The sequence below is a fragment of the Callorhinchus milii genome, unplaced genomic scaffold (genome assembly GCF_018977255.1).
Source record: "Callorhinchus milii isolate IMCB2004 unplaced genomic scaffold, IMCB_Cmil_1.0 Scaffold25, whole genome shotgun sequence".
NCBI lineage: Eukaryota > Metazoa > Chordata > Chondrichthyes > Chimaeriformes > Callorhinchidae > Callorhinchus > Callorhinchus milii.
Genome location: NW_024704766.1, coordinates 7,615,461 through 7,626,427, shown reverse-complemented (window position 1 = coordinate 7,626,427; position 10,967 = coordinate 7,615,461). Strand labels below are relative to the sequence as shown.

At 49.7% G+C, this 10,967-nt stretch overlaps 1 protein-coding gene across 1 annotated transcript; it reads left to right on the top strand.

Annotated features, from left to right (window-relative positions):
• Nucleotides 1–5,837: 5,837 nt before the first annotated feature.
• LOC121850780 (apolipoprotein A-IV-like) lies at nt 5,838–9,973 on the top strand. The gene is given in 5 exon segments (XM_042343916.1): nt 5,838–5,881; nt 6,058–6,129; nt 7,771–7,865; nt 7,867–7,898; nt 8,921–9,973. Coding segments are annotated over 4 exon segments (1,092 nt in total). The 5' UTR covers nt 5,838–5,881; nt 6,058–6,083; the 3' UTR covers nt 9,840–9,973.
• The last annotated feature ends 994 nt before the right edge of the window (nt 9,974–10,967 follow it).

Sequence of the window (10,967 nt, the reverse complement as noted above, 5' to 3'; positions counted from 1 at the left end):
TTGTTGTCACTGTTTATAATGTTGTCACAGACACCCCTTTTGTGTTCTATGCCTGTCTGTTGTTAAAAATATGTTCTATAAAGTTGATGCGTTTGCTTTTTATGTATTTAACATTTTTGATGCTTATGGTGACATCACGTCCGACTCCAACGTCAATTTGGCAGTAACTGAGTATCTATAATTTGCAGAAGTGGAGAGGAAGGTGCACTGGTTCCCTATCGGGTGACTTAAAGGATGATTTTGATTGGGCCATAAAAAAGGCACCAATTACAATTACCATTGTGGTAATTCCCCTAATTTGGGGAGGGACTCAATGCCCATAAAAGAAGGAGCGCCATGTGCTTGCGGTCGCTGTTTTTGTACCTGATGACAACAAAGATACATGCTCTGACTATTGATGAGTAGGAGGCAGACCTTGGTTTTTCGTGCACTTTACATTAACTTCATTATAAGTGGCTGCTAGCATGTGTAGTTTAGGTGTGATTAATGTTTGTTATCTCATAGTTGTGTTTGTTGATATTTATTGTGTCGTTTAAGATTTAATGCCGAGTGTTGTGGATTTCATTGAAGCTACAATAAAATTCTGTTGAGCTTACCTAACCGTGCTGAACTTGAGCTTTCTGTATAAATCAAGGAAGGAGGGAATACACAAACAGGTTCGGGCTAGGTCACAGAGGTGTAAAATAAACCTCTGATTGACTGAAGCTTCCCAATTTGCTTTAATTTCAATAGCAATTGTTAGTATCTGTCGAACTCATTAGTCAAGTTACACCTAGTTATAGGGACTTGCATTCATAATAATAATAATATTTTCCTGGCACGAGAAGTATTTCGAAGAGCTTGTTTAAGTGGTGGTGCAGAACAGAATTGGACACAGATTATAAACCTGCTCTGGCTGACGTGAGTTTCTGTTGTCTATCTGAAATGCTGTACACTGTCCAGCGCCTTGGGACATCCTCCCGACGTGAAAGGCGCTATACAAATGTAATCTTGTTGTTGTAATAATAATCCTTGCATTTGATATAGCGCTTTTCACGTCTTCCAGATGTCTCAAAGCGCTTCACAGAATATACTGTAAAGCGAATTGACCGTATATTTGTGGGCGAAACGCAGCAGCCAATTGACTCATTAGTGACAACTGAACACAGAGGCCACAGAGTGCACTCTGCAAGGGAGAGCAAGCCATGTCGTGGGTGTACATATAGGGGTGTTGAACCGTCTCAGAACATAGTAACAGGAGTAGGCTATTCAGCCCCTCCAGCCTGTTCTGCCATTCTATAAGATTATGGTTGATCAACTACGATTGCTCACCCTTGCCCCATATCCCTTGATACCCTGACTCTAAGAAACATCTATCCACCTCAGTCTGAACAATGTGGATTGGATCCAGCCATAATCCCCAGCCTTTTGGGGAAAGAGTTGTGGCAGCACATGTGGAGTTCTGTGGCTCAGTGGTTAGAGCACTTGCCTCACAAGCGAGATGATTGAGTTTGATTCTCAGATAGGGCCAAACGTTGGGCAAGCTTCCTTGGGTAGTGTCCCACGTGCTCTGGGATGTTATCCTGCGTGAGAAGCGCTATATTGTTGTTGCAAGTTGTTGTTGTAATTACCTGTAAAACATGACGGACCTATAAAAATGCTCATTATTTATTTCGCTATTAGAGATGAGAAAGGAGTTAATTTCTCCTGGTGACTCACAATTCTCCAGATAAAACAATCATTCACTTGATGGTTGTTTGTGCACCATTGCCTGTGTGCAAATTGGCTGCTGCGATCATTCACCTACAAATAATACATTTAAATGACCTCTGAAGTGAGGTTTGGGAAGTTATCGGCCCTGGTTTGTAATGTTCTTGCAGCGACTTTCATTTTACTGCGTGTTGCTGATTAGAGTCAGGTTACAGGGAACGTCATATTTTGCAGATAATATGCAACAACAACAACTTGCATTTATATAGCGCTCCGTACGCAGGATAAGGTCCCAGAGAACTTGGGACACTACCCTGTGTGAGGAGCACCACTGTTATGTAGGGCCCCTCACACCAATAGTGGCACAGGGTCTTTGATGTCCACCTGAATAGGCAGACGGGAGCTTGGTTTAACTTGTCATCAAAAGAACGGGGCCTCTGACATTGTGGGGCTCCCCCCGCCCCACCCCCAGCACTGCGCTGAAGCTCCAGTTTGGACTGTGAGCACATAGTCTCCAAAATGAGGCTTGTGGGTTTGAACCCATAACTTTCCGACCCAGAGGTGAGAATGCCACTGACTGACAGTCCAGGCTGACACCCACCTCACTTCTTGGTGAACTTTGATCAAGGAACATAAAGTCTGCTCTGGGATTCCAGCGTGTTAGGCACGCTGACGCAGGGTCAAAGTCAGGCACTGTGAGAGACTGGCAGATTCCAACCTTGTTACACAAAGTAAAATCAAGGCCTGGAGCGGCTTATCAGGAAAGTTAGTTAGATTAATTTAAGAAACAACTTGACACTCCTGGGAAGACAGTAAGTAGGTGGATGTTATGGTCCCAAATGAGCCAAAGTTCCAACAAAACTGATGTCACTGGTCACATATTCATTGCTAGTACACTCCTGTTCCTATGTTATAGTAATAATAATAATAATCTTTGCATTTGATATAGCGCCTTATCACGTCTTTGAGACGTCTCAAAGCGCTTCACAGAATATACTGTAAAGTGAATTATTTTGTGGATGAAACGTAGCAGCCAACAGTAGTGTCCCACAAACAGTCGTTGATTGAGTGAACAAATTATTATTATTATTTTTATTTGTTTTGAAGGGATTATTACCCCCAGAAATACAATCCGCCAATCGACTATCAATCGTGTTCCTTCCGTATGTGAAGTCTGGAAACATACCCAACCTTTCTCCCTGACCAGGAATCGAACCAAGGTCCTCTCGCTTGCGAGGCGAGCGCGGTAACCACTAAGCTACAGCGACTATGTTCCTATATCAAGGGGATGGTCAATGACCCCAAAACTTTCAATCAAAGTGTGCAGTGGGGTCCCTCTGATCATCTGCCATTGAGGGACGCTTGTGTTTGCGGGAGGGATATCTGCAGATCAGTGGGTGGGGAGGGCTGCTCGGGGAGTGGGTTAGGTGGGTAGCTCAGTGGTTAGAGCACTTGCCTCATGAGCGAGGTGACCTGGGTTTGATTTCCAGACAGGGCCAAACATTGGGCAAGCTTCCTTGGGTCGTGTCCCAAGCTCTCTGAGATGCTATCCTGTGTGAGAAGCACTATATAAACGCAAATTGTTGCTGTATTTACCTGTAAAACATGACAGACCTATAAAAATGCACATTATTTTTTTCTTTCTTCACACCCACCCCTCGTTCCTTGTAATCTGACTCTAATCAGCAACACCCAAGATTTATATAAAATTACAACAACAACTGGCACCTATATAGTGCCCTCTATGCAGAGTAGCCTCTCAAGTGCTTAATACACCTTCCAAATGAAAATCATTCCAAGTACATTATGAACCCTGGCAGTTAATTCAACACAACAATATTACATTTTTATAGCGCCTTTCACATCCTCCAAGGACTTCCCAAGGTGCTGAACAGTCATTGTTTCGGCCCTGAGCTGAGGGTCGGGATCGAGGAGGGTGGAGGGCGGGGAGAAGGAGGGTGATCAAAGGCACAGTCAAAGAAGAGGGTCTTCAGATGGGTCTTGAAAGAGGCAAGGGAAGGGGCAAGGTGGAGGGACTGCGGGATGAAGTTCCAGAGAGTGGGGCAGAGTGGGTGAAGGCCCGCCCAATGGTGGGGCGAGCAAGGCGGGGCAAGTGGATTGGGGTGATAGGGTCACGGAGCCTGGTGTGGGAGACGACACGGGCTGCAGAGTTCCAGATGATCTGCAGCCTGTGGAGGGAAGAGTTGGAGAGGCCGACAAGCAGTGAGTTTGCGTAGTCAAGCCTGGATGTAATGAATGCGTGTATGAGGGTTTCGGCGGCCTGCAGTGATAGACAGTGGCGGACACTTGATACGTTGTGGAGGTGGGGAAGGCAGAGCAGGTCATGGCACGGATGTTGGGTAGAAAGGATAGTTGAGGGTCAAACAAGACGCCAAGGTTCCAGACTGGCTTAATCAGATGAAGTGTGCAACCATGGATGGTGATGCTGTCAGCGTCTGAGGTGTGGACACGCTGTGGTTCAGGTCCGAAAATCAGGAGAGCCTCGGTCTTGTTGACTTTCATTTGAAGAAAGTTACCTCTCATGCAGGACTCTCTTTGACCGAGCCTTCAGCTCCCCTCTCGACTCTCTTCCCCCTCCTCGCTCCCTCCCTTCCCTCCCCTCACCCTGACCATTTCCCCCCTCCTCGCTCCCTCCCTTCCCTCCCCTCACCCTGACCATTTCCCCCTCCTCGCTCCCTCCCTTCCCTCCCCTCACCCTGACCATTTCCCCCTCCTCGCTCCCTCCCTTCCCTCCCCTCACCCTGACCATTTCCCCCTGCTCGGGTCAAGACCCAACTGTGCAGCGCCTTGGGACGTCCTCCTGACGTGAAAGGCGCTTTATAAATGGAATCTTGTTGTTGTTGTTGTTGTTGACTTGATGTCTGACAGATATTCTGTTATGACAACAGTTGTCATGAAGTCAAGAGTGGAGGCAGAGAGATGGAATTGGTTGTCAGGATAGTGTGGTCAATGGTATCGAAGATAGCAGAGAGGTCAAGGAGGACATGGAGGCAGAGGGAGCCCTGGTTGCAGATGGACAGAAAATCACTTGTCACTGACCAGGGCTGTTCCTGTGCTGTGGGCGGAACAGAAACCCGATTGAAGGGTTTTGAGAAGGGATTGGCGGGAGAGGAAGGAGCAAAGCTGAGAAGCAACAACTCATTCCTGGACCTTGGAAAGGAAAGGGAGGCTGGAGATGTGGAGTAGTTTGAGAGCAGGAATGGGTCCAGGGAGGGATAGAAGTGATGACGGCTGTTTTTAAAGAATGGTGCTTGTGGACAGGGAGAGTTTGATGATGTCTGTGAGTAGAGGGGCAAGGAGGTGGAGCTGGAAGGTAAGGAGAGGGGTAGGGATGGGGTCGAGGGAGCAGGTGGGTTGTACTGGTGGTGAGAGGGGAGGAGGAGAGAGGTCAAAGGTGTGGAAGAGATGAGTAGGGGCCGGGGTGTGAGGGGCAGATGGGTAGGGTGTCGTAGACGGAAGCGCAGAGGCAACTGAGCGGATCCTCTTGACTTTGGTTTCGAGAAAGTCCAGCATTGCCTCGCAGTTGGCGTTGGAGGAGGGGATAGACGAGGCATGAGAGGGTGGGTGGAGGAGTCGGTTGGTGATGCAGAAGAGGAGCCTAGGGTTGTTCTTGGCCTCCAAGATTGTCTTGGAGTAGAACCACGAGTTAGCAGAGGGGAGAGCGGTCTGACTTTTGTGAGTAGGAGACGGTGGGAAGTGAATTGAGCAAGGGTATCGAGAGTGGTGGAGAGGGCGTTATGGAGGAGAGTGACCAGGTCCTCTCGCTTGTGAGGCAAAAGCTCTAACCACTGAACTACAGAACTCCACATCTCTGATAATCCAGCAGTCCTCCAGCACTGCACCGGTGTCAGCCTGGACTGTGAGCTCAAAGGCCTGATATGGGGAAATAAACAAACATTCTGACTCAGAAGTGAGAATGCCAGTCACAGAGTAGATGTGTGAAGGGTTAACAAGAGCAGCCTCTGGGCTGGAGTTTGCCTGTTCGGTAACATGTGGCCGGTGACATCAGGATTGCACCTGGAGCTTTGTTGGAACTTCCACGTTTTCCTTCTTTTTCATCAATGAAAGTCCACAGGCTGAGCCCAGCGTGGCAACTCCTTATCACCTCCCCGATAAGATCCCTTTATATGGAGCGAGGCAGGAGGCACAGAGTCACAGGCAGCACCTGCAGGTAAGAGACACACTGCAGTCACTGAGCGCAAGAGCTGATCCTCTCTGGAAAGTAAAATACAGTGATTGAGATCTCTCCACAGTGTCCCAGGAGGGGGACAGGTGAGGTGTCAGTTGAGCCTAAAACTCTTAGATCAACGCTGTGGATCTAACACTTGGTTTGGGTTTTTCTTCCAGGTTGAAGGAAGTGAGAAAGAACCATCATGTATCTCAGGACTATCCTCGTGGCCTTAGCCGTCGTCCTCTCAGGTTTGTAGAGATCAGATTACTACGACGCCATGTATTGACTGTGCGTAAAGCTGTGCTGTGTTGTCAGCTCTTGTGTGGTGGACTCGAGACTGTCTGTGTCCCTGAGTCCCAGGTCCTGCCAGTCTGGAACCCAGTTCACAGCAGAGTTTAGGCTCATTCCACTGAGATCTAACTGGTCAATGGTCATGACCTTTGGCGGAGGTGGGTAGAGGGGGTTTCAGAGTATGTTCTGAAGTCATGTCGATCAGTCAGCAGAGTGCTGCAGTCAGTGTGAGGAGCTCCCCAACACTAACCTCAGCTCACTGTCCTGTGAGATGGGAAATGTGTGTTGAGTGTTGCCCAGAGAGTTGTTACGATCTGGACTGCGCTGCCTGAAAGGGAACAGATTCCATAATAGCTTTCAGAAGGGAATTGGATATGGGCTTAAAAAGGAAGAAATTGCAGGGCTATGGGGTAGGAGTGGGTCAGTGGGGCTATTTGGGGTAAGAGCGGGGGAGTGCAGCTAATTGGTGTAAGAGTGGGGAGTGTGACTAGTTGGGGTAAGAGCAGGGGAATGGAGCTAGTTGGGGTAAGAGCGGGAGAGTGCGGCTAGCTGGGGTAAGAGCGAGTAGTGGTAGGACTAGTTGGGGTAAGAGCAGGGGGAGTGGGGCTAATTGGGGTAAGAGCGGGGGAGTGGAACTAGTTAGGGTACGAGTGGGGGAGTGGGACTAGATGGGGTAAAACCGGGGGTAGTGGGACTAGATGGGGTAAGAGCGGGGGAGTGGGAGCTAGATGGGGTAAGAGCAGGGGGTGTGGGGCTAGTTGGGGTAAGAGTGGGGGAGTGGGGGCTATTTGGGATAAGAGTGGGGCTAGTTGGGGTAAGAGTGGGGACTAGTTGAGGTAAGCGTGGCGGAGTGGGGCTAGTTGGGGTAAGCGTGGCGGAGTGGGGGCTAGTTGGGGTAAGAGCGGGGGAGTGGGGGCTAGTTGGGGTAAGAGCGGGGGAGTGGGGGCTCGTTGAGGTAAGAGCGAGGGAGAGTAGGGGCTAGTTGGGGTAAGAGTGGGAGAGTGGGGTCTTGTTGGGGTAAGACTGGGGGAATGGGGGCTAGTTGGGTAAAGGGGGGGAGTGGGGGCTAGTTGGGTAAGAGCGGGGGGGGGGGGGCTAGTTGGGGTAAGAGCGGGGGAGTGGGGGCTAGTTGGGGTAAGAGCGGGGAGTGGGGGCCAGTTGGGGTAAGAGCGGGGGGAGTGGGGCTGAGTTGGGGTAAGAGCGGGTGAGCGGGGGCTAGTTGGGTAAGAGCGGGGGAGTGGGGGCTAGTTGGGGTAAGAGCGGGGGGAGTGGGGGCTAGTTGGGGTAAGAGCGGGGGGAGTGGGGGCTAGTTGGGGTAAGAGCGGGGGGAGTGGGGGCTAGTTGGGGTAAGAGCGGGGGGAGTGGGGGCTAGTTGGGGTAAGAGCGGGGGAGTGGGGGCTAGTTGGGGTAAGAGCGGGGGGAGTGGGGGATAATTGGGGTAAGAGCGGAGGGGGAGTGGGGGCTAGTTGGGGTAAGAGCAGGCACAGGCTCGATGGCCTCATTCTGTGCTTGAAGGTTCAGTGCTGATGTGTGTCCGGCTCTGACTCTCGCCCCCACGCTGACCTGACCTGTCCTGTCCTGTCCTGTCCTCGCTGTAGGCTCTCGTGCTGACGTCAGCCATGACCAGGTGCAGGATGCCTTCTGGGAGTACGTTAGCCAACTGAGCGAAACCGCCAGGGAGAACGTGGGGGAAGATCCAGAGCTCTGAGGTTGGCAAACATCTCGAGTAAGTACAGGAGCCCAGTGAAGGGTCACCTTTGGTCTCTATTGTTCCCGTTCGAGCGTGCGTGTGTGTTGTCGTGTGTTGTGCCGTGTGTTTGTGTCGCGTGTGTTGGTGTGTGTGTTTGTGTGCGTGTGTGTGTGGTGTGTGCATAGGTGTGTGTGTGTGTGTTTGTGTGCGTAAGTGTGCATGTGCGTGTGTGTGCGCATAAAATAAGATCATCTTGAACCTGAACACGGTTTAACGTCAGGGACATTGGTTTCCTGAGCTGAGGAGTCTCCTCACTTTGCCTTCGTCACAGAATAGAGTTAAACCTGCAGCCTGTTCCCATCGCTTAGCGTTGAGTATATCACTGTTTGTTGATGCCTTGTTGTGTGGAGTAAGGAAACTTGGCTGAGGTTTCGCCCTCTGCCGGGAATCAAACCCAGGTCTCTCACTTGTGAGGCGAGTGGTCTAACCATTGAGTTACAGAACTCCACCAATAGCATGAAAACTGCAGCCTGTGTCCATTGTTTAGCACTGAGGTTATCACCACATGTTGTTACCCGGTTGAAAGAATCACTCATAATAATCCTTCCATTTAATTAGAGCCTTTCCTGTCCCAAAGTGCTTCACAGGATTCACTGTGAAGTGCAGTGACTTTCTCATTATTGGTCTAATTCCATTAGATTAAGGGTGAAACCCGAGGGAAGTTTCATTGCTCCACACACCTGTTTATCGAGTAGTAAGTAGGAAACCGGTTGTTAGTCAATTGACGGATCGCTTTCGGGAGGTAATAAACCCTCCATAACAAAATAAATTGGTCACACAATCCATGACTGTAGGACACTGCTGTGCGCAATTGGCTGCTGTGTTCCGCCAACAAAATACACAGTCACTGCACTTTACAGTGTATTCTGTAAAGAGCTTTGAGACATCTCAGCGATGTGATAAGGCGATGTATCAAATGCAAGGATTATTATAATTTGCTTTGAAAAGAATGTGGGAAATGATGTAAGAGTTGGTGTGCTTTCTGGTGTGCTTTGCAGTGAGCTGATTAAGGAAAACCTTGGGCAGATCACTGTCTACGCTGACGATCTGCGAGAGAAGATGACCCCTCTAGCGCAGCAGTTCCGTACCAAAGTGACGGAGGATGGCGAGAGGTTGCAGGAGCAGATCAGGCAGCAGGTGGAGCAACTGAGCGCACAAGTGTCTCCCATTTCTGAGGAGGTCCAACAACAGATCAGCCAGAAGATTGAGGTGCTCAAGCTGAGGCTGACTCCCTACACTGAGGAGCTGAGTGCCCAGGTGAGCGAGAAGACTGAGCAACTGCGCCAGAGGCTGACTCCCTACACTGAGGACCTTCAGAGAACACTCCAGCAGAACGCAGACAGCCTCCAGCAAGCTCTGGTCCCCTTCGCCCAAGACCTCCAGCAGAAGATTAACGAGAACGTGGATGAGGTGAGACAGAAGTTGACTCCTCTTACTGACGAGTACTTGGCCAAGTTTACTGAGAATGTCCAAGAGCTGCGCACAAGCCTGGCTCCTTACACCCAAGAGGTCCAGGACAGGATGAACCAGCAGATTGAGGAGTTGAGCCAGAAGATTGTCCCGTTCACACAGCAGCTCCAGGAGCAGCTCAATGCCAATGCTGAGCAGCTGAAGGCACAGCTGGCCCCCTTCGCCGCCGAGCTCAAGGCTAAACTCAATGAGAACTTCGAGGACCTGGTGCCCAGGGCCGAAGCACTGAACAACCAGGTCAACCAGAGGATCGAGGAGTTCCGTCAGAACATGGCTCCCTACACTGAGCAGCTGGACACCATGATCAGCCAGAACATCCAGAAGATGAGAGAGAGCCTCCAGCCACACACAGACAAGGTCCGTCAGACACTGACACCCGTGGAGATGCAGCTGAGAGCCCACCTCACCGCCCTGTGGGAAACCTTCCGTCAGAAACTCCAGAAGTAAAGCAACAGAAATCAAATGTAAACCATCAGCTAAACATCACTGTAATTTAGCCCCACTCAATAAATAACAGCATCTAATTGGATTGTTGTCACTGTTTATAATCTGTGATTTATAATAAATAATAATAGCAATAATCCTTGTATTTGATACAGCGCCTTATTACGTCTTTGAGACGTCTCCAAGGTCTTCACCGTATAAACTGTATATTTTGTGGGCAAACGCAGCAGCCAATTGCACACAGCAGCGTCCCATAAAGAATCGTGGATCGAATTTTTTTAGGGCTATTTGTTTGTTTGTTTGTTTGTTTATTTGTTGATTTTAAACTGTCTCGGGTTCTTCACTTCCTCCCAATTTTCACCCCTATTCCACCTCAAAGTCTCCGGTGGGTGAAAAGGCGGCCATCTCCCGTGGCTTTGTCCGTGACTATCTTACTTGATAAGCGAAGTGTTTTGCTTGAGGGGCACAATAATATCGCTGGCGAATGATAAGGTTATGGGGGTGGGAGGGGAAAGGGCCTAAAAGGCTTGAACTGTAAAACAGCCAGCACTGACAGGCAAAGCGGCCTCTTTCTGCGCTGTAAATGTTTATGGCTGTAAACTTTTCCTATCAGGAAGTGTCAAGGTGTCCTATTTGACCTCATTCTGCCAGAATAGTGACCCCATTGTCCTCCCATTGCAGCAGCACCTTCTTCCTTCAGTGCCGATTGTCTCCCAAAACACAGTCACTGCACTTCACGGTGAATCCTGTGAAGCGCCCTCCTGATGTGCTTTATTAGATTAGGGAATAAGGAATATTATGAGTCTGTTGTCCTGACCTCCTGGTAACCTGTTCCAGGTGAGGCTGGCAGTGGCAGGCCAGGTGGTGGGGGGTGGGGTGTCGGTGTAAAATAGGAGTAGGCTATTTAGCCCCTTAAGCCTGTTCCTCTATTCTGTAAGATCATGGTTGATCTATAACTCAACTCCAATTACCCATCTTTGCCCCACATCCCTTGATCCCCTGACCTAACAAACGTCGATTCACCTCAGTCTGGACAATGTGAATGGATTGAGCCATAATCCACAGCCTTTTGGGGAAGAGAGTTCCCCCAAAAGGCTGTGGCAGGACATGTGGTGCCGTGTGGAGTCCTGT